This window comes from Bombus huntii, chromosome 7 (assembly GCF_024542735.1).
Source record: "Bombus huntii isolate Logan2020A chromosome 7, iyBomHunt1.1, whole genome shotgun sequence".
In the NCBI taxonomy this organism is placed as follows: Eukaryota; Metazoa; Arthropoda; class Insecta; order Hymenoptera; family Apidae; genus Bombus; species Bombus huntii.
In genome coordinates this window covers 8,764,124-8,785,975 of record NC_066244.1, presented here as the reverse complement: position 1 = coordinate 8,785,975, position 21,852 = coordinate 8,764,124, and the positions used below count along the sequence as shown (strand labels likewise).

At 28.7% G+C, this 21,852-nt stretch overlaps 9 protein-coding genes across 14 annotated transcripts; 6 read left to right on the top strand and 3 right to left on the bottom strand.

Moving 5' to 3' along the window:
• Nucleotides 1-375: 375 nt before the first annotated feature.
• LOC126867610 (stromal membrane-associated protein 1) lies at nucleotides 376-4,745 on the top strand. 2 transcript variants are annotated; one of them, XM_050622295.1, is made up of 9 exons: nucleotides 376-530; nucleotides 621-839; nucleotides 1,435-1,568; nucleotides 1,670-1,837; nucleotides 1,924-2,128; nucleotides 2,208-2,483; nucleotides 2,580-2,866; nucleotides 2,944-3,090; nucleotides 3,163-4,745. In XM_050622295.1, the coding sequence occupies exons 2-9, from the start codon at nucleotides 722-724 to the stop codon at nucleotides 3,280-3,282; spliced, it is 1,455 nt and encodes a 484-aa protein (XP_050478252.1). In that variant the 5' UTR covers nucleotides 376-530; nucleotides 621-721; the 3' UTR covers nucleotides 3,283-4,745. The 2 variants fall into 2 exon arrangements, with proteins under 2 accessions (XP_050478252.1, XP_050478254.1); XM_050622297.1 differs by having other exon boundaries at nucleotides 395-530; nucleotides 699-839.
• A 342-nt stretch (nucleotides 4,746-5,087) lies between these two features.
• On the top strand, nucleotides 5,088-5,951 carry LOC126867622 (40S ribosomal protein S28). Its single transcript, XM_050622320.1, has 2 exons — nucleotides 5,088-5,410; nucleotides 5,490-5,951. The coding sequence occupies exon 1, from the start codon at nucleotides 5,144-5,146 to the stop codon at nucleotides 5,339-5,341; it is 198 nt and encodes a 65-aa protein (XP_050478277.1). The 5' UTR covers nucleotides 5,088-5,143; the 3' UTR covers nucleotides 5,342-5,410; nucleotides 5,490-5,951.
• Nucleotides 5,952-7,106: 1,155 nt separating this feature from the next.
• On the top strand, nucleotides 7,107-7,595 carry LOC126867623 (40S ribosomal protein S28). Its single transcript, XM_050622321.1, has one exon. The coding sequence runs from the start codon at nucleotides 7,202-7,204 to the stop codon at nucleotides 7,397-7,399; it is 198 nt and encodes a 65-aa protein (XP_050478278.1). The 5' UTR covers nucleotides 7,107-7,201; the 3' UTR covers nucleotides 7,400-7,595.
• A 138-nt stretch (nucleotides 7,596-7,733) lies between these two features.
• On the bottom strand, nucleotides 7,734-9,171 carry LOC126867616 (MRG/MORF4L-binding protein). Its single transcript, XM_050622308.1, has 4 exons — nucleotides 8,894-9,171; nucleotides 8,623-8,744; nucleotides 8,189-8,546; nucleotides 7,734-8,121 (listed from the first exon to the last, which is right to left on the bottom strand). The coding sequence occupies exons 1-4, from the start codon at nucleotides 8,997-8,999 to the stop codon at nucleotides 7,967-7,969; spliced, it is 741 nt and encodes a 246-aa protein (XP_050478265.1). The 5' UTR covers nucleotides 9,000-9,171; the 3' UTR covers nucleotides 7,734-7,966.
• LOC126867617 (coiled-coil domain-containing protein 115-like) lies at nucleotides 9,136-10,109 on the top strand. The gene is made up of 2 exons (XM_050622310.1): nucleotides 9,136-9,277; nucleotides 9,367-10,109. The coding sequence occupies exon 2, from the start codon at nucleotides 9,441-9,443 to the stop codon at nucleotides 9,942-9,944; it is 504 nt and encodes a 167-aa protein (XP_050478267.1). The 5' UTR covers nucleotides 9,136-9,277; nucleotides 9,367-9,440; the 3' UTR covers nucleotides 9,945-10,109.
• A 67-nt stretch (nucleotides 10,110-10,176) lies between these two features.
• On the top strand, nucleotides 10,177-14,233 carry LOC126867604 (DNA replication licensing factor Mcm2). Its single transcript, XM_050622287.1, has 15 exons — nucleotides 10,177-10,344; nucleotides 10,489-10,661; nucleotides 10,741-10,904; nucleotides 10,984-11,066; nucleotides 11,146-11,328; nucleotides 11,403-11,614; nucleotides 11,690-11,882; nucleotides 11,963-12,166; nucleotides 12,237-12,468; nucleotides 12,549-12,799; nucleotides 12,854-13,018; nucleotides 13,109-13,408; nucleotides 13,480-13,662; nucleotides 13,747-13,902; nucleotides 13,972-14,233. The coding sequence occupies exons 1-15, from the start codon at nucleotides 10,342-10,344 to the stop codon at nucleotides 14,098-14,100; spliced, it is 2,631 nt and encodes an 876-aa protein (XP_050478244.1). The 5' UTR covers nucleotides 10,177-10,341; the 3' UTR covers nucleotides 14,101-14,233.
• A 150-nt stretch (nucleotides 14,234-14,383) lies between these two features.
• Nucleotides 14,384-15,442, bottom strand: LOC126867618 (zinc finger CCHC domain-containing protein 10-like). Of its 2 annotated transcripts, none has more exons than XM_050622311.1 (3): nucleotides 15,258-15,442; nucleotides 14,958-15,107; nucleotides 14,384-14,872 (listed from the first exon to the last, which is right to left on the bottom strand). In XM_050622311.1, the coding sequence occupies exons 1-3, from the start codon at nucleotides 15,290-15,292 to the stop codon at nucleotides 14,587-14,589; spliced, it is 471 nt and encodes a 156-aa protein (XP_050478268.1). In that variant the 5' UTR covers nucleotides 15,293-15,442; the 3' UTR covers nucleotides 14,384-14,586. The 2 variants fall into 2 exon arrangements, with proteins under 2 accessions (XP_050478268.1, XP_050478269.1); XM_050622312.1 differs by having other exon boundaries at nucleotides 14,958-15,088.
• Nucleotides 15,409-16,911, top strand: LOC126867615 (uncharacterized). 4 transcript variants are annotated; one of them, XM_050622306.1, is made up of 5 exons: nucleotides 15,409-15,500; nucleotides 15,672-15,935; nucleotides 16,029-16,366; nucleotides 16,450-16,627; nucleotides 16,696-16,911. In XM_050622306.1, the coding sequence occupies exons 2-5, from the start codon at nucleotides 15,750-15,752 to the stop codon at nucleotides 16,783-16,785; spliced, it is 792 nt and encodes a 263-aa protein (XP_050478263.1). In that variant the 5' UTR covers nucleotides 15,409-15,500; nucleotides 15,672-15,749; the 3' UTR covers nucleotides 16,786-16,911. The 4 variants fall into 4 exon arrangements, 3 of the variants coding, with proteins under 3 accessions (XP_050478263.1, XP_050478262.1, XP_050478264.1); XM_050622305.1 differs by having other exon boundaries at nucleotides 15,465-15,500; nucleotides 15,583-15,935; XR_007690359.1 differs by lacking the exon at nucleotides 15,409-15,500 and having other exon boundaries at nucleotides 15,719-15,935; nucleotides 16,467-16,627.
• Nucleotides 16,912-16,941: 30 nt separating this feature from the next.
• LOC126867609 (leucine-rich repeat protein soc-2 homolog) lies at nucleotides 16,942-21,743 on the bottom strand. The gene has a single exon (XM_050622294.1). The coding sequence runs from the start codon at nucleotides 21,594-21,596 to the stop codon at nucleotides 19,764-19,766; it is 1,833 nt and encodes a 610-aa protein (XP_050478251.1). The 5' UTR covers nucleotides 21,597-21,743; the 3' UTR covers nucleotides 16,942-19,763.
• Between the last annotated feature and the right edge of the window lie 109 nt (nucleotides 21,744-21,852).

The window sequence follows — 21,852 nt, the reverse complement described above, 5'->3', positions numbered from 1 at the left end:
ATAGCAGCAGCTGAGCTGTAATCTTGACGGCCGGTAAAAAAATTCCAACAGTCGATAAATAGAGAAACCATTTTCTCATTTTTGTGTCAGATGCGTGATGTTACCTATTTGATGTAGAATAAGATTACGACGTTAGTAGCGATTGGAATTAAAATTAAGGAGCTATCCTACAATTGTTTAACGATTTTATAACGATATTTTATCGGTACATTGAAAGAATCATTGAAAGCGAAACTAAACCACTAACTACTAATAAAAGGATTAGAAATCCCCTAAATCGTATGATACAAAATACATTGAATGTTAGATATATATCGTCTGTGTTATAATGAAGCACATGTTGAATTTACATATATACGAATTGATTACGTGGCTTATCGATAGAGCAGTAGAGTATATACTTGCTTACTTGAATTATAGTGACTACACGATTCAAAAAGGTATCGATAGATAGAAACACGAGATAGATGTTAGAGTCGTTATCGTTGACGATCTACTCATTATTTCGTTTCAGATATTAGAACGAGAGTGTAAGTACAATCGAATAGAATTCTTTCAACTACATGACGTTTCTGTGAGTAACGAATTGAACTATCGGGGGCGTTCGCTGACCATTACAGCATACTACTTGACGGTTCTCGTATGTGGTATGTGTCCAGCATTGTAAGAAGAAAACATTGTTTTGGGTCTGTGTGCAGGAAAACCTCGTCACTGTATAGAAATGACGTCCCGCCTGGAAAAAGAACGTTCCAAGCAAATACAAGAAAAATGTCAAAATCTTTTGATACAAATGCTACGTGATGAGGATAATAAGTATTGTGTCGACTGCGATGCAAAAGGTTCGTGCGTCAATTGTATATTTTCTAGCGATGTCTTGTTTCCTTTCGACCGATGAACCCCATTATTCTATCCACTCCCTGCAAATATTACAAAATTGTATTTTATATGTATATTCATCTAAGTCATGGATATTGATTTGAAAACGACCTAGTTCCGCCTAGTAAGACATTATAGATTTTTAATTCCTCTGTGACAAAACCTTAGATGACAGCGATTACGAGTGAACGTCACCGTGGTTTCCTCGTTATTCGTTCTTTATTCGTATACTTACTTGTTCTCCTTTTTTCTGTGAATCTCTAATAAAGAACTTTTCAGACAAGTGACACTTACCATTCCTTATCATTTCCTTATTTCGTGTATTTTATATATCAATAAACCTTTAAATAACCTGAATCTTTAATTGCTTCATTTTACGTCAAATTTCTGTTAAATCTTATGGTATATACGCTCTTATTATGGTATATACGCTCTGTACAAATAAAATTTTATGGCACTGTATTTCTTTATCTATATTGTTAAATATTGTTTAAAAATTAAGTACAAATATGTTTTTTTATTGTATGCACTAGTTCCACATTTATGTATGTTTAATAGGACCAAGATGGGCTAGTTGGAATCTAGGTATATTCTTGTGTATTCGTTGTGCTGGAATACATAGAAATCTTGGAGTTCATATAAGTAAAGTAAAATCTGTTAACTTAGATACATGGACACCAGAACAAGTAGTGGTATGTTTATAGCTATATCTTTATTTCATAGGTTCTAATCATGAACATTATTTATAATACAAGTATAACATATGATAAATGTAACACATTTTTATTTTTAGAGTTTACAACAAATGGGTAACTCCCGTGCAAGAGCAGTTTATGAAGCAAATCTTCCAGATAGTTTTCGAAGACCTCAAACTGTTTGTAGTCTTGAAAATTTTATTCGTGCAAAGTATGAACATAAAAAATATATAGCCAGGGAATGGGTACCACCTCCTTTACCAAAGGTAACACTATCACATTTAAAAAAATCAACTGCTCTTAAAGTATAATAAAAATTCAAATACAAATAAATTCTTTAATAAATGTGTAGGTCAACTGGGATAAAGAGCTTGATGAAGAAGCAGAAAGACAACGTAGGAGGAAAAAGGAAAATTCCAAAACTTCAAATAATCAAGCTATACTTCCACCTGTAAAAAAACCAGAAGTAGTGCCTCAGTTGCCAAAACCTAAAAGTTCTGTTAGTCCTAAACCTAATAGAGCAAATAATTCTGCAACTCTAGACCTATTGGGCTTAGGTATATATTTCTTCCCTTAGATTTCAATAATGATATTAAATGTAACTTATATTTCTAAAGATACACAAATTTTTAATAGATGCTCCAGCACAAAATCAAACAAGTGTAAATGGTGCTGGAGATGATATATTTTCCTCCTTTTTATCTGCACCTCCAGCTTCAGTAGCTTCAACAAGTAATAGTACTTCTAATACAACTACAAATGCATCAACAACAATCAGTAAAAGTGAAGAAGAAAGTTTTTTCGATCAACCAGCACCATCACCTCAAGAAAAAAATAAAATGTCCAAAGACAGTATTTTAGCCTTGTATGGTACACCAAGTAATCAACAATCAGCAATGTTTGCAGTTTCTGGTATACATACATTTGCTAATTTAAATACACCACTGAGTTTGAAATATGGATACAATTTTTATTTTGTATTTTTTGTAATTGTATTTCATGTTTTAGGTGGAATGTACGCTCAACAATCTACCGTTCAGTATAATCAAATACCAACTGTAGTACCATTTGGTCAACAAACTAATTTTCCAAATCAACAAAGTTCCTTGACTCAACTTCCCACCCAGATGTCTGTTACACCTAATCAACTACCTATCACCCAGAATCAAATTACAGTGAATTCTACTTCATTAGGACAAGTAGCATCAAATACTTTAGGGAACTGTTTACATGTAGGCCAGATAAATCAGATGAATGGTGTACCTAACCCTGCGATTACAATGCAATCCCAGATGGTACATAAATTTGTGTGTGGCAAGCTACACATATTGGAGTTATTTGTCGATAAACTAATTGTTTTGTGTATTGTTAGGTGATGCAATTAGGACAGTCTAATATTAATAGTAATAATGGTTGGAGTGGAATGTTAACACAAAATCTTCAACCAGCTCCTGGTAGCAATCCTTTTTTCAATTTAACGTCTCAACAACAGCAACAATCTGTTACATTTAGCCCACAGGTATATAAATTTGTTACTTATATGCAAATATAAATTCTTGTAATGACAATGATGACTATATTTACATTTCAGTTGCCACAACAAATGGCACAACTCTCTTTAGGTGGCACGAATTTTTCAAGTACCCCAGGGAAATCTACTGCTACAACTACACTTCCTGGACAAACGCTTTCCACCAATTTATGGCAGTAAAAGTCTTATGGATATTATTAGTTGATTGATTATTCCATTCAGTGTTGTACACTAGTGTCGAATGTTTGTTATCCAACATGATTAAATTTCCATATTAGTTTGGAAATCTCTGGGATATAACAAAAGAAAGACACAAATGAAGAGTACTCGAATACTGTCATTTTTGAAAAGTAATTCGTGAATGCATACAGTATTTTGAGCCTAAAAGGTTTTTCTTCTAAAGCTTAGCTAGCTTTCAACGTTATTGTTGGAAAAGTGGGAACTACAAATAAAAACGAAATTTTGACTGATTATAAAGAGTTGTTCATGACGTACAGTATATATGTATTTGACAATGTAATTGTATTATTTGCTAAAAATGGGTGCTTTTGTATTCACGATGAATGTATGCCAGGGTCCACTTTCATTATAGCAAACTATTTCATTATACTTAAACAAGTACAAGCATCCTTAGTACGATAAGCATAGTTTGCGGCATAGTTCATTTTTACCCCAAAACATAAAGGAAAATCAGATATATAACAGAATAACAGATTTCACGGACTATTAAAGTTCTTTGATAAATTATATATCAAAGGCTACTTTACTTAAACAGTGACCTTTCTCGTTACAAAAGCAGATTTATTTTCTAGCATAATGTTGTAATGTTTCTATGTAATCAAAATGTATTGAATGTTTTAAAGTTTGTTTGCTACCTTTATGTCCTATTAATACTGATTTATGTAAAAACTGGAAAAACTATGTCTTGTGTTTTCAAGAGTTAACGATATTGTTATTATTTCAATAGTGTGTTGCTTGGAGCGCTAAACTGCAACGTTGATCGTAGATTAAGGAACATTTTAGACCTTAATATTCTTTAGCAAGTATTATTAATACGTCTTGTCAAAATGTATTTAGTGTTTTTGTTAATATCTAATGGCAGAGACTTAACCAACTAAACATATTATCTACACTTTGATTCTTATAGCATACATGAAATACTGCAAAAACTTATGATTTTAAATTTTATGCATTTAGAACTAAATTTTAATTACGATTGATTGTTTGATGAGAATTAAAATTCTATGTAAAACAGGTTTGGATGTTTGCCTGTTGAAAAATTATGTAATTTATTACCGTACAATATGATAAATATTCAAACTTGACAATAAGTTCTAAACATGTTATCCGTCACAGTCATGTTTTATTGAATTTAATTTTTATCTTATCAAGTAATATGTACTTGACATGTAGTTGAAGAAAAGATGCATGATACAAATGTAAAAAGATTTTTTTATGTAATTTTATAAATAATTATGAACTGTCGTACAATCTAAATTAATTAGGATTTGTGACTTGCTGTTGCAACGAGAAAAATTAACATATTGTAAAACTGATATAAGTACAAATACACGTTGTCAAAATATAGAAAAAAAATGTATAATGTATAATTTATAAAACTTCAATAACAATTGAGCAATCAATCAATCTTTAAATGTTTTCAATCCTATGATAACTAAATGAAATAATAATATCAAGCAATAGTTATAACATTTTCGTTATTACTTTTAAATTACACGTGGTAACATTGAAAACGCCATCTACGTATTATACATTAGTAGATAGATTACATTAATTATTTATGTTTAAGACAATGAAATAATTCTTATCTTTACAAAATACACGTTCTATATCACTAACTATATAGTTATATTTTTTTACATTAACCATTATCATTTAAAATTTTCTAAATTAAATTCAATGATACTACTGGAGAAGCTCGCCGGAAGTTGCTATCTTTACTGGACTGCGAAGCGAGAAAAATTGCTTCATTTGCGTAGAACCTTTCTTTGGTATCGCATCAAAGCCACGTGAGACAATAATGGATAAACCAGTAGTTTTGGCACGCGTTATAAAAGTCTTAGGAAGAACCGGCTCACAAGGCCAGTGCACGCAAGTTAAAGTTGAATTTCTAGGCGAACAGAATAGACAGATCATCAGAAACGTGAAAGGCCCGGTACGAGAAGGTGATTTACTAACCTTGCTGGAGTCTGAACGTGAAGCAAGAAGACTTCGATGAGTAAAAGTTTTGTTAATCCTAAACCTAACAGAGCAAATAATTCTGCAACTCTAGCTCTATTGGTCTTAGGTATATATTTCTTCCCTTGCATTTCAATAATCATATTAAATGTAGCTTATATTTCTAAAGATACGCAAATTTTTAATAGGTGCTCAAGCAAAAAATCAAACAAAGAGAAACAGTGCTAGAGATGATATATTTTCCTCCTTTTCATCTGCATCTCCAGCTTCAGTAACTTCAAGAAGTAATGGTACTTCTAATACAACTACAAATGCATCAACAACGATCAGTAAAAATGAAGAAGAAAGTTTTTTCGATCAACCAGCACCATCACCTCAAGAAAAAAATAAAATGTCCAAAAACAGTATTTTAGTATTGTATGTATATAATTTTATTATTTGCTAAAGATGGGTGCTTTTGTATTCACGATGAATGTATGCAAGGGTCCACTTTCATTATAGCAAACTATTTCATTATACTTAAACAAGTACAAGCATCCTTAGTACGATAAGCATAGTTTGCGACATAGTTCATTTTTACCCCAAAACATAAAGGAAAATCATGTATTTAACAGTTTTCATGGACTATTAAAGTTCTTCGATAAATTATATATCAAAGACTACTTTACTTAAACAGTGACCTTTCTCGTTACATAAGCAGATTTATTTTCTAGCATAATGTTGTAATGTTTCTATGTAATCAAAATGTATTGAATGTTTTAAAGTTTGTTTGCTACCTTTATGTCCTATTAATACTGATTTATGTAAAAACTGGAAAAACTATGTCTTGTGTTTTCCAGAGTTAAAGACGTTATTATTTCAATAGTGTGTTGCTTGGAGCGCTAAACTGCAACGTTGTTCGTAGATTAAGGAACATTTTAGACCTTAATATTCTTTAGCAAGTATTATTAATACGTCTTGTCAAAATGTATTTAGTGTTTTTGTTAATATCTAATGGCAGAGACTTAACCAACTGAACATATTATCTACACTTTGATTCTTATAGCATACATGAAATACTGCAAAAACTTATGATTTTAAATTTTATGCATTTAGAACTAAATTTTAATTACGATTGATTGTTTGATGAGAATTAAAATTCTATGATTTATTACCGTACAGTATGATAATTAATTCAAACTTGACAATAAGTTCTAAACATGTTATCCGTCACAGTCATGTTTTATTGAATTTAATTTTTATCTTATCAAGTAATATGTACTTGACATGTAGTTGAAGAAAAGATGCATGATACAAATGTAAAAAGATTTTTTTATGTAATTTTATAAATAATTATGAACTGTCGTACAATCTAAATTAATTAGGATTTGTGACTTGCTGTTGCAACGAGAAAAATTAACATATTGTAAAACTGATATAAGTACAAATACACGTTGTCAAAATATAGAAAAAAAATGTATAATGTATAATTTATAAAACTTCAATAACAATTGAGTAATCAATCAATCTTTAAATGTTTTCAATCCTATGATAACTAAATGAAATAATAATATCAAGCAATAGTTATAACATTTTCGTTACTACTTTTAAATTACACGTGGTAACATTGAAAACGCCATCTACGTATTATACATTAGTAGATAGATTACATTAATTATTTATGTTTAAGACAATGAAATAATTCTTATCTTTACAAAATACACGTTCTATATCACTAACTATATAGTTATATTTTTTTACATTAACCATTATCATTTAAAATTTTCTAAATTAAATTCAATGATACTACTGGAGAAGCTCACCGGAAGTTGCCATCTTTACTGGACTGCGAAGCGAGAAAAATTCCTTCATTTGCGTAAAACCTCTCTTTGGTATCGCATCAAAGCCACGTGAGACAATAATGGATAAACCAGTAGTTTTGGCTCGTGTTATAAAAGTCTTAGGAAGAACCGGCTCACAAGGCCAGTGCACGCAAGTTAAAGTTGAATTTCTGGGCGAACAGAACAGACAGATCATCAGAAACGTGAAAGGCCCGGTACGAGAAGGTGATTTACTAACCTTGCTGGAATCTGAACGTGAAGCTAGAAGACTTAGATAAGCACATAAGGAGAATGAATTGCCAGCACATGAAAGTCACCAATGATGTCTGGACTCATACGATACATTTCATTCCATCAACAAAAATGGGGACTATCCAACTATTCCAATAGCACGAGCCGCCTTGTTTAAAAAAATCCCTGTCAATGAAGATGTTTCCATCTTTTGTAATAAACACTGGCTAATATTTGATTGAATATTTAATTTTGTTTTATTTTTCATATTTTCATACTTGTGATTCTACAAATGTGATGTTGCAAACAGCAAGTTACTTAATAAATTGTATTGGTTCTAATTAATATGCTCATGTCTTTTATGAAAAAATTATATGTACATAAGTTTTCATACATTTAATGCTTTCTTCTTTCTTATTCATTACAGAATATGTCGTATTTACAGTGATTTAGTTTACATTCTTCTTATAAAATTGGATTTCCAGATAGTCTTTTATATGAGACCTAATGCAATTCATGTATAGAAAAATACATGATTCACATTTTCTTAATACATTAAAATGCAACATTTATACATAATATAAGGTACAAGTAAAACAATTTTATACAAATTGTTATATCCTTCTTCGTTTTGGTGGAGGTGTATCACGTGGACTGGAAGATGCTTTAGATGTACTATCCATACTTTGCCTAGTTGGTCGTTTTGGACCTCTTTTCAAACTTTCACGACCAGAATCAGAATCCTTACGTTCCTTTTTGCCATTTGAAGCTAAAAAAAAGAAATTATGTAATCTTTTAAATGCACTTAAAAATATTGGAGACAAATATACATATACCTGTTTCATCAAGATCATCTTTCCCCTTTGATCTGCCCTTAGAAGATTTGTATTCCTTCCTAACATCTTTTATTTCTCTAAGCTTATCCTTTTTTAATTCTATATCTTTAACATATTTTTTAAATTCTTCTTTTTTTTTATCAATGTCTTTACTTCCTTTAAGGTCGCGAAGAACAGTTTCTTTTTTCGTAGGATCTTTAATTTCTTTATCTTTCTTCAGCTCCTTAAATTTTTCCCTTTGTTCTTTCAACTTTAATTCTGGTTCCTCTCTTTTTCGAGATTTAAGAGGTCCCAAAAACTCTTCTGGTAAAGAGAAATCTATCTCTTGACTAGGAAATGGTAAATCCTCCATATCATCCTGGGATATTTTGAGTACATTATCAACATTATTTTAAGCGATTATAAGTCATTTTTTAAAACATAATAGTAAGTACCAGAGCCATTAGATCATACATTGATTCCAAATGTTCCCAAATTGTTTTTAATGATAAATCCTTGTGAATAGCAACACGAAATTTTTCCCATATGCAGACCATGTGAAAATATTTATTAATACCTTAATAAGCAAATATTTAATAAAATCTTAGTAGCTAGCTATATCTCTTTTGCATAAACTTATATATATTACATAAAATTATGAATACTATTTTTGTTAACAACGTAAATATAACCTAGGTAGCGTCATTGTGCGAATTGAAATCTTACCAACAGGTTTATGTCCGTTCATAGCAAAGAATAATTGAATTTCATTTTCAACATTCCATTCTATTTCGTCAGCAGAAGTGTCTGTTTGTTTCTCTTTAACTGCCATTGTTAATTTTCATAAAATTACAGTATGTTTCAATTTTATAACGCTCACATTCTTTAATAACAATGGTGGTGCAAGCAGTGTAGCCAAATGCTACAACCTTGTAGCTTTAGAACATTGTGTACTATATTGTTGTTTTAAAAATTTAATATATATGAATCATAATTACATATAAAATTATCGAAACAATAAATTTTATAAAGTTATGAACAATTACTTATGAAAAAAATATCAATTTGTTATCAAGTTATCAGCTATAAAAGAAATAATTTTCATACTTGGTATGTATTAAATAAAAAAATGTATGAACATTACATTATACATTATAATATACATAAATAAGCATTATATTTTTATTTATATATTTCAGGTACTATTCCACAGTATTATTCATTGTAATCAGGTATTACTACTTTGTGTTAATAATATCTGATAATACACAATATGCATGAAAGCATAGATGACATATGTAAAGCTATTGATGAAAATTTATTGCGTAATTTGGAGTTAATGCAAGAAAAGATTGATATTGATGTCCAAATGGAGAAAATATTACGTGATGGTTACATTGAATTAGCTAAGGCTAAATACATACGAGGCAAAGAAAGTATAAGCGTTTTGCAGGTTCCTGTTGACAATGAGAGAGTAGTCACACTATTTGAATTAGAGACAAAGTTGACTGAGGAAACTGGCAAAATAGTTCCAAATTTTGACATAAGCTTAAAGAGATTGGATAAAAGTGAAGACGAGATTCAAGATCCTATAAAATGGTTTGGAGTATTGGTCCCACAGAGTTTGCGAATTGCACAAAAACGTTTTCAAGAATCTCTTTATCTTATTGTGAGAGCAGCAAATATACAAGCAGAAATTGCTTCTGTAGTAGATAAATTACAATCTTTATATTTTTTAAAACATACTTCTTGTTCAACAAATAACACTAAAATATAAAAATTCCATAAGTTTTGTCATTTTGTCTTGTTATATTATCTTATTAGCTATTTTTTTACAAAAAAATTGTTATGTTTGTAATTGTAAATATTTCTTTGTATGAGTAAAATTTATATCAAAACAATTGTAATTAATAAAAAACATGTGATAAAGTCTGCTACCCAATACGATTTAAAAATTTCATTTATTACCTACGCAGAACTTTTACTATTGGTTCATCATAGTTATTTGTGAAGAATTGTTGGCATGACAAAACAGTATCCCTAAAGGAGATTCCCGCCAACTCCTACCTTTTGGTTTGAGTCTTGGAACCAAAAAAGTGATACTTCAAATCTACGTTACATTTTTATTCAAAAATTTATTTAGCTGTTATCCCGATTCTTTTAATACAAGCGTAATGGTAAGATATTAGGAATAAAAAGCCTGTAAAAATAATTAAATTCCTTTCTAATATATTTTTTTCATTGTATCCTATTACTTTTGGTATCATTTTCCTAAATCTTCGAATTCATTTATTTTTTATTCTGTTTTATATGTTTTTTAGGATTCTAGTAGCCCAGCACGCTCTGATAGACATACAGAGGCAATGACATCTCCTGCACCAGAAATAGATGAACCATTTGAAGATGAAGCAGATTTACTTGGTAATGACAATGATGTTAATCAGGAAGAAGAAGAAGAAGAAGGAGAAGAATTATTTGGAGATAATATGGAAGCGTAAGGTTTTTTTCATTTTTTCATATACTAGACAAGATATATGTGACATTGGATTTTGGACGATATATTTTTATTTCAGTGATTATCGTCCAATGCCAGCATTAGATAGATATGATCCAGATGTAGTGGATGATGAAGAGTACTCAGAAATGTCTCAAGGAGAACGTGCAGTTGCTGAAGCCATTATGCTTAAAAGAGACAGAGCTGCAGGAATTATCAGAGATGATAGATATTTACTTTATGGTATATTTTAGTGTTGTAATAATATAATTAATATATACTTTGCAAATGTATCATACAACATAGATTTTAAATATTCAAGATGAGAGTGATGAAGAAGAAACACATGCCCGTAAAAGGCGTATGGCTGAAAAAGCAGCAGTAGGTGACATAGAAGACGCAGAGGTAAGTATTTTGTTTGCTTTTTGTTCTATTGCACAATTTATTTTATTATGTTATATAACTATGTTTATTTTCATTCTAGATGATTGAATCTATTGAGAATTTGGAAGATACAAAAGGTCATTCAGTTAAAGAGTGGGTGTCTATGTTAGGACCAAAAACTGAAATCTCCAATCGTTTTAAAAGCTTTCTTCGTACACATACTAATTCAAAAGGACAATATATGTACAAAGAACGAATTCGTCACATGTGCGAGAGTAATCAAGTAATATTTTTGTGTTATTAATTGTAATAATGCTCATATAAGACATAAAAGATATTTACATTATTTTTTAATAGTCTAGCTTTGTTGTGGAGTTTCCTATCCTTGCTAGTAAAGAACATGTTTTGGCTTATTTTTTGCCAGAAGCTCCATTTCAAATGTTAGAAATATTTGATGAAGTTGCAAAGGAACTAGTACTAAATATATTTCCCAGCTATGAAAGAGTTACTGGTGAAATTCATGTCAGAATATCAGAACTGCCATTAATAGAAGAAATTCGTACATTTAGGTAAAACGTAATTATATATCAACAAAAATGTTTTGCTCTTCAAAAATATAACATAATATTTATGGTGAAAATTAGGAAATTACATTTGAACCAATTAGTACGTACTCTAGGAGTTGTTACTGCAACCACAGGAGTACTACCACAATTGTCTGTTGTAAAATATGACTGTACAAAGTGTGGATATGTACTTGGTCCTTTTGTACAGCATCAAAACACTGAAGTTAAGCCTGGCTCGTGCCCTGAATGTCAAAGCATTGGACCTTTTATGGTAAGTTCAAATATTAAATATAATCTTATTTATATATAAACAATATATTCATTCTATAAATATAGTAATACTAATTACAGATTAACATGGAACAAACAATATACAGAAACTATCAAAAAATTACAATTCAAGAATCGCCAGGCAAAATTCCTGCAGGGAGAATACCCAGAAGCAAAGAATGTATTCTTCTATCAGATCTCTGCGATCGTTGTAAACCCGGAGACGAAGTAGACGTTACTGCTATTTATACGAATAATTATGATGGTTCCTTGAACACAGAACAGGTAAGAGATATTTGCGTATGATTATTTAAAAATTTTATATTAATTAATTACTATTAATTTTGTATTTAAGGGTTTTCCTGTATTTGCAACAGTCCTTCTTGCTAATCATTTACAAGTAAAAGATTCAAAAGAAATTGTAGAATCCTTAACCGAAGAAGATATTTCTAGTATCATTAATTTAAGTAAAGATCATCGAATTTTGGATCGCATTGTCGCAAGTATTGCGCCTTCAATCTATGGTCACGAATATATAAAAAGAGCTTTAGCTTTAGCAATATTTGGAGGCGAATCAAAAAATCCTGGTATTTTCATTTCTAACATCATTTTGGATGTATTTGAAGAGTATTCAAGACTATTCAATAAAAGTCTTATATTTACACAGGTAACAAGCATAAAGTAAGAGGAGATATTAATGTGTTATTATGTGGAGATCCAGGAACAGCTAAATCTCAATTTTTGAAGTATGTTGAAAAAATTGCACCAAGATCAGTATTTGCAACAGGTCAAGGAGCTTCAGCTGTGGGATTGACTGCTTTTGTAAGAAGGTCGCCAACTACTCGAGAATGGACATTAGAAGCTGGTGCCTTAGTCCTTGCCGACAATGGAATCTGTCTTATTGATGAATTCGATAAGGTACATTTTATATGAAATGCTTGTGATAAAATATAATTATTATTGTATTTCTAGATGAATGATCAAGATAGAACATCTATTCACGAAGCTATGGAACAACAAAGTATTTCTATTTCAAAAGTGGGAATTGTTACATCACTTAATGCTAGATGTTCAGTAATAGCTGCATCCAATCCCATTGGAGGCAGATATGATGCTAGTATGACATTTTCAGAAAATGTAAGATATAATATAAGATGAGGAAGTACATTTTTATTTTATGTTATGTATTATATATCATAAGTTATATTTATATAATTTTTTATATAGGTGGATTTATCAGAACCGATTTTGTCTCGTTTTGATATTCTTTGTGTAGTAAAAGATGAAATAGATCCTATGCAAGACCGGCATTTGGCTAAATTTGTTGTGAATTCTCATATCAGACATCATCCGTCAAATACAGGAAAAGTAACATCAACACAAGAAAAGACAAATGATATATCTATTCCACAAGATCTTTTAAAAAAATACATAGTTTATGTGCGACAAAACATTCATCCTAAATTAACAAACATTGATCAAGATAAGGTAGCAAAATTATACAGTCAATTAAGACAAGAAAGTTTGGTAAGTTAAAAACATTCATAAATTTTTACAAAAATTTTCAAAGTATAATAATATAAACTTCATCCTAATAGGCCACTGGAAGTTTGCCAATTACCGTACGACATATAGAAAGTATTATACGTATGGCTGAAGCAAGTGCTAAAATGCATTTACGTGATCACGTTCAAGAAGGTGATATTAATCTCGCTATCAGAATGATGCTTGATAGTTTTGTTGATACACAGAAATATTCGGTAATGAAAAGTATGCGCCAGGTATGATCGTGAATATGATTATGAATACATATGTGTACACAATGATTTTATTGAAACTATAATAAATGTTCTATTATTTTCTAGACATTCCAGAAATATCTGTCATATAACAAAGATCACAGTGAACTTCTGTATTATATACTTAGGCAGCTTACATTAGATACTTTAGCGTTTCAAAAAGCGATACACGGAAATCGTATTACAACGATTGAAGTTTCAGAAAAAGACTTATTGGATAGGGTATGGATTATTTCATTTCTTTTCCTATAAATCCACAAACCTCGTACTAAAATCGTTATTTTATTTTAGGCTAGACAAATTGATATATGCAATCTTCATCCATTCTACGAAAGTGAAATTTTCAAATCAAATAATTTCCTTTATGATGCAAAGAGAAAAGTAATAATACAAACACTTCCTGAAGGAATTGATGACTAATGAAACACAAAAATTGTCAGAATAAAATCATAATTTTATTTACAACATGATAATATTTGTTATATAAACATAAACTTTTAGAGTGAATTATATTTTGATGTAATAATTCAATAAAAAATTATTTTGTTTTAAATTTCTTAACATTTATATTTTGCGCTTTTGATTTTATAATAAATATTTCTTAATTTATGAAAAAGTCATTAGTACAAAATTATGATCTTTTTTACTTACAAATATCTGATGTAATTAGGAGGGTATTGGTATCATAATATAAATAATAAAATTCTATTACAAGCCGCGATATATAAATTATTATTTAAAATATATGTTACATATAAGTACTTTAGATATCTCAATTTTTTACAATGAAATTATTGTACATACATTTATTATATTTGAATCACCAAAGAAAAAGAGAGTACTTCATAAATATTTAAAAAATGAATATATTTATCATAAGGTTTTTTATTTTTTATCTAAAATTTTTTATTTAGAATGTCTTTTTGAAAATAGAAAATTGTTAGAATGATTGCTATTTTTACTACTGCTACTATTGCTGCTGCTACTACTACTGCTGCTGCTACCACTGCTACTGGAAACGCTATCACTAGAATCTGATTCACTGTCCGAAGATGAACTACTACTGCTGCTATCGTTACTACTACTGGAACTACTGCTATCAGCACTAGAATTTGTATTACTAGAACTATTAGGTTCTTCTTTCATTTTTTTTTGTAAACGACTTTTCTTCACTTCTTTTTTCTGCTCTTCACTGTAAATATGACATACGATTCTCATTAGCATTACGATTTTTTGTCTTGAAACTTAATAATTTAATCATGTTTTTACAAATTTACCCATTAGATTCTTGCTGCTTCTGTAAGGCTCTCTTCAATTGCGATGTACGTGAAGATCTATGTAAATATTTTCGTTTTCCCTTACATTCATAACTCCAATGTCCCATTTCCAGACATTTTTGGCATCGTACCTTTTGTGGGCAAGAATTACTGTAAATGTTATAAAGTGGTTTAAATCAATTCTAATTACATACTATTATGCATCCATTATTCTTCCATTATAACATTTTCATGAGAAACATATTATTAAAATAATTGAAGAGTAAAGAAATCATAAAAATATTTTAATTTTATACTAACTTTTTCTTTAACACTTTCAAGCCGCTGGAACTCATATTATATTTATATTCATACTTTGTTATATTTAATCCATTAATAACTTATATTCGATGACCAATACAATTTTTAACGAAGTTTGTTTACATACAAAATAGGTTACTTTACTGAATAAGCTTCCAACACGCCATAACACAAAATGTAATTGCTTTTGGTAGGTTATTTGTAAATGTTTTAACGGAAATTACCAATCACGAGTCATATCTAGTAAGTATCATAAAGTGAAAAAAAAAAAATATATAAAAATTTTAATTTTATATATTTAATATTAGTCAGTGGCTTCTTATAGATTTAATAAATAAATTATAGTAAGCAAGTATTTTGAAATATATCTTTTAAGAAAAGTAATATTCTTAATCGATGGTTGTAAATCCTTAGAAGAATATGGACAATATTCTAAAGGAAATTATATAAAAAAATTTAATGACTGTTAATGTATTTGTCTTATGAATTAATATGTATATGTATACATATATATTCATGAAAATCATGATGTCTCCAAATAATGAAAAGCACGATTTACATTTAATGAAATATGTTAATAAGAGTACAGAACTAAAGATTATTAGAGGTACTTTAAATACAAAAACTAATAAGCTACGACTTAAAAAAGAAATACTCAAAGAAAGATATAAAGACTTGGTAAATTATTAATAAATTTAGAACTGTTTGTTAAATATGTATATATACATCATATATCTTCTACATTTATTTTAACATTGTTTTATTTTAAAGGATAATATAAATTGCAAAGTATGGGTTACAGAAGATGAATTTTGTAACGAAATTTGGAATTTTTCTTTAAGGCATAATTTTAATTCTATTTTTAATCAAAATTCTCATATTACAAAAGTAGATGAACTTCACAAATGTAAATATAACACTGTGATTGGTGAAAATTTAAACAAAGTTGATATGTGTAATAAAGTATTAAAATTAAAAAATGAAATTGATATTACCAATAAGGAAATAATACTCATTCGTAACAAAAATACAGAAACCGATTTAAAATATTGTGAATCTACTTTAGATGATCTAAAATCTTTTTCGGAAGAGATATTACAACTTATAAGGTATTATTATTAATATTTATAGATATTACTTTTACTATGTTCAATAAAAAGGAGTGACTTATATTGGTGTATATTAATTTTAGATTAATAATTACTTCAGGGAAAAATGTATACAATACAATGATAAATCGGAAATTAAGTACAAGTATGATGGAAGAATTTACGAGTGCAAGAAAATTGTTCCAAAAATCTAATTTTTGCGGTAGTGCTTTAACTGAAAATATTGTTTCTCCATCCAAAATTATTGAAGAATCTAAAGAAGTATATAATATAGTTATTACTTATTATATGAAATTATATTTTTTATTGTATCATATTTAAAATTGCAGTGTCATAACATTAAACATAATGTAAAGTTCGGAAGATTTATTATGAAAACGCGGAGTCTTATTTCTCTTAAATATGAAAAAAAAATGTAAGAAATTCAGGATGAGAGAAACGAATTAACGTATTCGTAGAAGTACTTCATTTCGTAAAAATAATGTACTGTAATTGCAATATTGCGGAAGTCACTAATATATATAATAAAGTATTTTATAAGTTAATTTCAGTATTAAACAATAATTTGAATAAAATCAGAGTCCCAAAATGTTTATGTTATATTTATATATTTAGAAATATACAGCATCCTATATATTCATATACATTGAATTACATTAATATCATTTTAAAATTATATATACGTAATGTCGCACTTGATAGACTATTCAACAAGATTATAATTTGAGAAGTAATTTATTTCATTTTCATACAAATTTAATCATTTTTCGATCATACTATAGTATTACTTATGTATTTTAAAACTGTTGAACAGTTTATCACAACAATTTGTATTATAGCACTCTTTTTGGCAACTCTTAGATATACTCTGATACTCATTTAATATTTCACTGTGTGTTAAACATACACAAGTATAAACTGTTAAAGGAAAATGATATTTCAATTGCAACATTTTATATTTTTTTAGTAAGGAAGATGAATGAATATATTTTGTAAATTATATATACAACTATTATTGTTTATAACACAAAGATAAGCAATTTGACATGAAATTTATAAATTGACATTAATATTTAATTAAATTCAAATAATTTGAAAGTTATTAATAGCACAAAACTTATTATTGATATAATCTATAAAATTTGTCATTGCATAAAGAAAAAACTTTTAACATGAAGTTAGGTAAAGTCTTATTTATACAGTATTATTATCGGTCTTTATTTTATGGACAAGTTGTAGAAGTTTGAAAGACAAAGTTTAATGCAAATACATTACATTATATTATAGTTGAAACATAACTAGTGTAGAAAAATTGTGTAAATAGACACATAACAAATCATACATTTATGTCAACGAGTAGTTACAGAATAGGCATACTTTTTCTTAATTATAATTAAAAGTTTGCTAAGTTCCATTTTATGTTTTATATGTTTCCATAATTCCCAAAATTAATAATTTTACATTTTCATTTACAAAATATTATAACTTAAAAAAATTGAAGTAGAATCTATGAATACTACTGTTCACTTACATCATACACAACAATGTTTCAATACCTATAATCTTTGTTTACTAACACGCATATAGTCAATGTTTTTGATATATTGAAATAACACTAACTAAAGAATAAAAAATATCTGTTTGCTATATATATAACTTACAATATATTAATATAATATTATTTTGAGTTATACAATTAATACATGTAAAATTGTGCTAATTATTTAATTTCTTATTGCACAGCCATTACATAGTAAAATGGATTATAAATCAAATTTTTATGATTGCATTTATTAGTTTCTAAGAAAAACAGGTAGTATCAGGTGTATGAGTGTAAGAATCTGTAACATGTTTTAAAAATCAATATATTGTTGGCTATAAATAAAATCCAATCAACTGTTACAGTTATGAATCCAATATAAAACATACATATATACATATACATATAAGTTTGTATACAATTGACCATATTCAATAATGGGATCAATTATGATATAATTATTTGTAATTAATATTGGCACTATATTTCAGTGCAGAAAAAATATGAAAATTTTACTAATAATAAAAATACTTGCCTTTTTAAATGACATCAGAAGCACATATGGAACTTAGCAAAAAATGATCTTATAATAATATAAAATTAAAACTAGATAATAGTATGCTTGTTTGGCAGCTCCTTCATCTGATGAGAGCATACTAATGACTCAATTAAAAATCATAATTGCACTAATTATTACAGTTAATTAATTTAAAACGTCACAATTTTTAACTTTTCTGTAAACATATACAAGTATAAGTCAATGTATATTATAATTGCCACTGAATATTGCAACTTATTTAACAAATGTGAAAAAAATATTTTTTTATAATTATTTAGAATATTTAAATATAAGATTGTTTACATTTAGTCTTAGAAATAAAAAAATAATACGTTATTCATTACAGTATGCTAAGTGATATATAAATAGATTTTTTTGCCTTTTGGAAGAGTGTTTTCTTATGAAACCTCTCAGAACTGAAGCTCTTGCGGTATAACATAAAATAACTAACACAATATCTACTTTCACGCTATAATACAAGGTAAACTTATCATTAAAAATAATTTTAATTCTTTCGTCAAAATATCTTGTTTGTATGGCAATGGATAGCAGTAACTGAAATATAAAATCATTGATGCCGATTCTTAATTGTATTTCTTCAATTGAATAATATTATCTCACTCGATTGTAATATACTATATAGTAAATCCTGAAAATAATAATTATGTCTCCAAAAATGATATTCATGTACCTGTCTGTAAGAAACTGTGAACTTAATGTATCTTTGAAGTAATGTATCTTAATATATTGCATGCAAATTAAAATACATTATATTTTATAATATTGATAAATAATATACATAAAATAAACAAAATAAATGAATGAAATATGAACTATATATATTAATAAAGTATGAGTACAATTTATGTCATTACTATATCTAAAATGTTTCATCATGAATTTATTTTCTTATAGCTTTATTAGCAGTTGTGCATATTTCCAAGTCAGCACCAATTTCATAATTTATTTATATATGTTTCTTTTTTTCATATTGAGAATGTATCGCAGGCATGTGATTAGTTATTATTCATGTTATGAGAATACAAATATATGCACATTTTCATATATTATATATCCATAATTGCAGACATGTGATTAGTTATTATTCATCTTATGAGAATACAAATATATGCACATTTTTCATATATTATATATCCATAATTTATATAATTTTTATTGATGTGAGATCATTACAGTGAGAATGTAGTATTAATAGATATTAGTATCAAATATCATTTGTATCATTCTTATTAAGAATCGACATCTAAATCATATCAGAAATAATTTTTTTAATTTTGTTACATGGATCTATAAGGTCCTTGCATTTTTAAAAACTGAATAACTAAAGAAGGTCCCCCTGCTACTATTTCTGGTGGTATGTGAGAAAGTGGACAATTTTCAATTGACATAATACTGAGATTTGTGCATAAAGCTAATTCAAATGGTAAATTGTGTAAGTTAGCATTATCATTTACATAAAGTGAATCTAAATTTTCTAGTGTACCAATTTCTTCAGGTAAATAATTTAGATTGTTTTCTCCAACACTTAAATATGTTAAATTTGTTAAATGACCAATTGCTCTTGGCAAAGAAGTTACCTGATTAGACTGTAAGATTAGCTTCTGCAAGTCCCTTAGGAAACCAATTTCATTAGGTAAAGATTCAATTTTATTTTCTTCGAGATCTAACACCCTGAGTTTACGCAAGTTCGCTATGCTGGCAGGAATACGTTTTAATAAATTATTAGAAAGTATTAAGACTTCTAAATTTTGAAGGCATTGGATATCATCAGGAATTTTTGTAAGTTGATTTGTACCTAAATTTAATTCAACCATATTGACCCATGTCCCAATATCTAATGGCAAAGCAGTCAATTGATTTTCTTTCATGTTTAACTTTGTAAGGTTCTTTGCTCTAGAAAAAATAGCATATGGTATTTTATCTATTTTGTTATGTTCCAGATTGATGGAATAAACGTTTGTAAACTGAGCTGGTCCTCCTGATGGATATGCAGTAAAAGCATTCCTGGACAATGTGATTGTTGTCAAGTCTGAAAGACTTGCAAGCAGTCCATCTGGTAATTGAGATACTTGGTTTCCTTCTACACTAAATTCATCCATTAATTTACAATTTGCCAAGGACTTTGGAATACTAGTTAATCTATTATATCTAAGTCCTAATCTTGTTAATAAGACTAATCTTCCAATTGTATCTGGAATATCCAAAAGCTCATTGTGTTGCAAATCAAGTGTAGACAACTGGACACAATTCCCAATTTCTTCAGGTAAATGTTCCAAATGATTATGGGAAATATCAAATGTTATCAAATTGACTAATTTACCGATACCAGCAGGAAGTTCTCTGATTTTATTCTCTCTCAGACTCAGCATTGTCAAATTTGTCAAATTTCGTATATTATCACTTACATATCGGACTCGATTGAAGCGTAAAAATAATGTTGTAAGATTCGTCAGTTTATATACGACATCGGGTATTTCGCTCAGTTTGTTGTGCCTTAAATCAAGGACTCTTAAAGACTTCAAATTCTCTAATGTATTTGGTAAACTTGTCAAAGAATTTTCACTCAAAGCTAATGTTTCCAAATTTCCAAGACAACCAATTTCTGGCGGCAACGTAACGAGTTTATTACCGTAGAGATAAAACTCGACTAAATGCGTCAAGTCCCGTACCGTACTAGGTAGATGAGTAATATTCGATTTACTTAAATCCAGCCGCTCTAAACATTCTTCTTTACATCTGGTAAATTCTTTAGAAACATCTAAATCAGCTTGTATCGGTTTTCCTTTCTTTGTAGTTGGCTTCGGTTTATTCGATTCCGGGTGTTTGACAGTTACTGTTTTTTTAGTGTCTGGTCCTGCTATGGACGCGGACGATAATTTTTTTTCTTTCGTTTGCTCTTTATTATCCCGTAGGACATCCACATCCTCAGGCATGTCGCCGGCTGTACAGGTGGTTAAACCACAGCCTTCCAAATATTCAGGAATATCTTGTTCCTTCATGTAAAAGTTCGGAACACTGTCTTCGAGGTCCTCACGGTCCCTCTTCACCTCGGACAAACACACTGTTGAAATGTTACCCACACCTGTCCAATATTTGTTCGACTTTTTCATAACCTAATCACTATACGTAACTATGATTATTTTCTGAGTATCTTCTATTTTTACGACATCATACTCTTTTTCAAGATTTTGTACTTTACAAGTATTGACATATCGATGTCATCCACTGCAAGTAGCGCAAACGCGAAACGGCTGTCCGAGGATTAGACGAACAACGAATACCTGAACACCGTTCCAAAAATCAGCTAAACATTATCTTTCGATATATCATATGTGTTATATATATTTTTCTCAAGTGCATTATGTT

Excerpts from the sequence above, each read along its gene's own strand:
- LOC126867604 (XM_050622287.1), top strand. Across the intron at positions 10,662-10,740 it reads TTTGGAGATAATATGGAAGC|TGATTATCGTCCAATGCCAG; the intron begins GTAAGGTTTTTT and ends TTTTTATTTCAG. Across the intron at positions 11,615-11,689 it reads GAAGAAATTCGTACATTTAG|GAAATTACATTTGAACCAAT; the intron begins GTAAAACGTAAT and ends GGTGAAAATTAG.
- LOC126867618 (XM_050622311.1), bottom strand. The coding sequence starts at position 15,292 with ATGAGTTCCAGCGGCTTGAAAGTGTTAAAGAAAAA. Across the intron at positions 15,108-15,257 it reads TTGAAAGTGTTAAAGAAAAA|TAATTCTTGCCCACAAAAGG; the intron begins GTTAGTATAAAA and ends TAACATTTACAG. Across the intron at positions 14,873-14,957 it reads AAGCAGCAAGAATCTAATGG|TGAAGAGCAGAAAAAAGAAG; the intron begins GTAAATTTGTAA and ends TCATATTTACAG.
- LOC126867623 (XM_050622321.1), top strand. The coding sequence starts at position 7,202 with ATGGATAAACCAGTAGTTTTGGCTCGTGTTATAAAAGTCTTAGGAAGA.
- LOC126867616 (XM_050622308.1), bottom strand. The coding sequence starts at position 8,999 with ATGGCAGTTAAAGAGAAACAAACAGACACTTCTGCTGACGAAATAGAA. Across the intron at positions 8,745-8,893 it reads GAACGGACATAAACCTGTTG|GTATTAATAAATATTTTCAC; the intron begins GTAAGATTTCAA and ends TTGCTTATTAAG. Across the intron at positions 8,122-8,188 it reads AGATGATCTTGATGAAACAG|CTTCAAATGGCAAAAAGGAA; the intron begins GTATATGTATAT and ends TCTTTTTTTTAG.
- LOC126867610 (XM_050622295.1), top strand. The coding sequence starts at position 722 with ATGACGTCCCGCCTGGAAAAAGAACGTTCCAAGCAAATACAAGAAAAA. Across the intron at positions 1,569-1,669 it reads GGACACCAGAACAAGTAGTG|AGTTTACAACAAATGGGTAA; the intron begins GTATGTTTATAG and ends TTTTATTTTTAG. Across the intron at positions 2,867-2,943 it reads TTACAATGCAATCCCAGATG|GTGATGCAATTAGGACAGTC; the intron begins GTACATAAATTT and ends GTGTATTGTTAG.
- LOC126867617 (XM_050622310.1), top strand. The coding sequence starts at position 9,441 with ATGCATGAAAGCATAGATGACATATGTAAAGCTATTGATGAAAATTTA.
- LOC126867615 (XM_050622306.1), top strand. The coding sequence starts at position 15,750 with ATGTATATGTATACATATATATTCATGAAAATCATGATGTCTCCAAAT. Across the intron at positions 15,936-16,028 it reads AAGAAAGATATAAAGACTTG|GATAATATAAATTGCAAAGT; the intron begins GTAAATTATTAA and ends TTTATTTTAAAG. Across the intron at positions 16,367-16,449 it reads GAGATATTACAACTTATAAG|ATTAATAATTACTTCAGGGA; the intron begins GTATTATTATTA and ends TATTAATTTTAG.
- LOC126867609 (XM_050622294.1), bottom strand. The coding sequence starts at position 21,596 with ATGAAAAAGTCGAACAAATATTGGACAGGTGTGGGTAACATTTCAACA.
- LOC126867622 (XM_050622320.1), top strand. The coding sequence starts at position 5,144 with ATGGATAAACCAGTAGTTTTGGCACGCGTTATAAAAGTCTTAGGAAGA.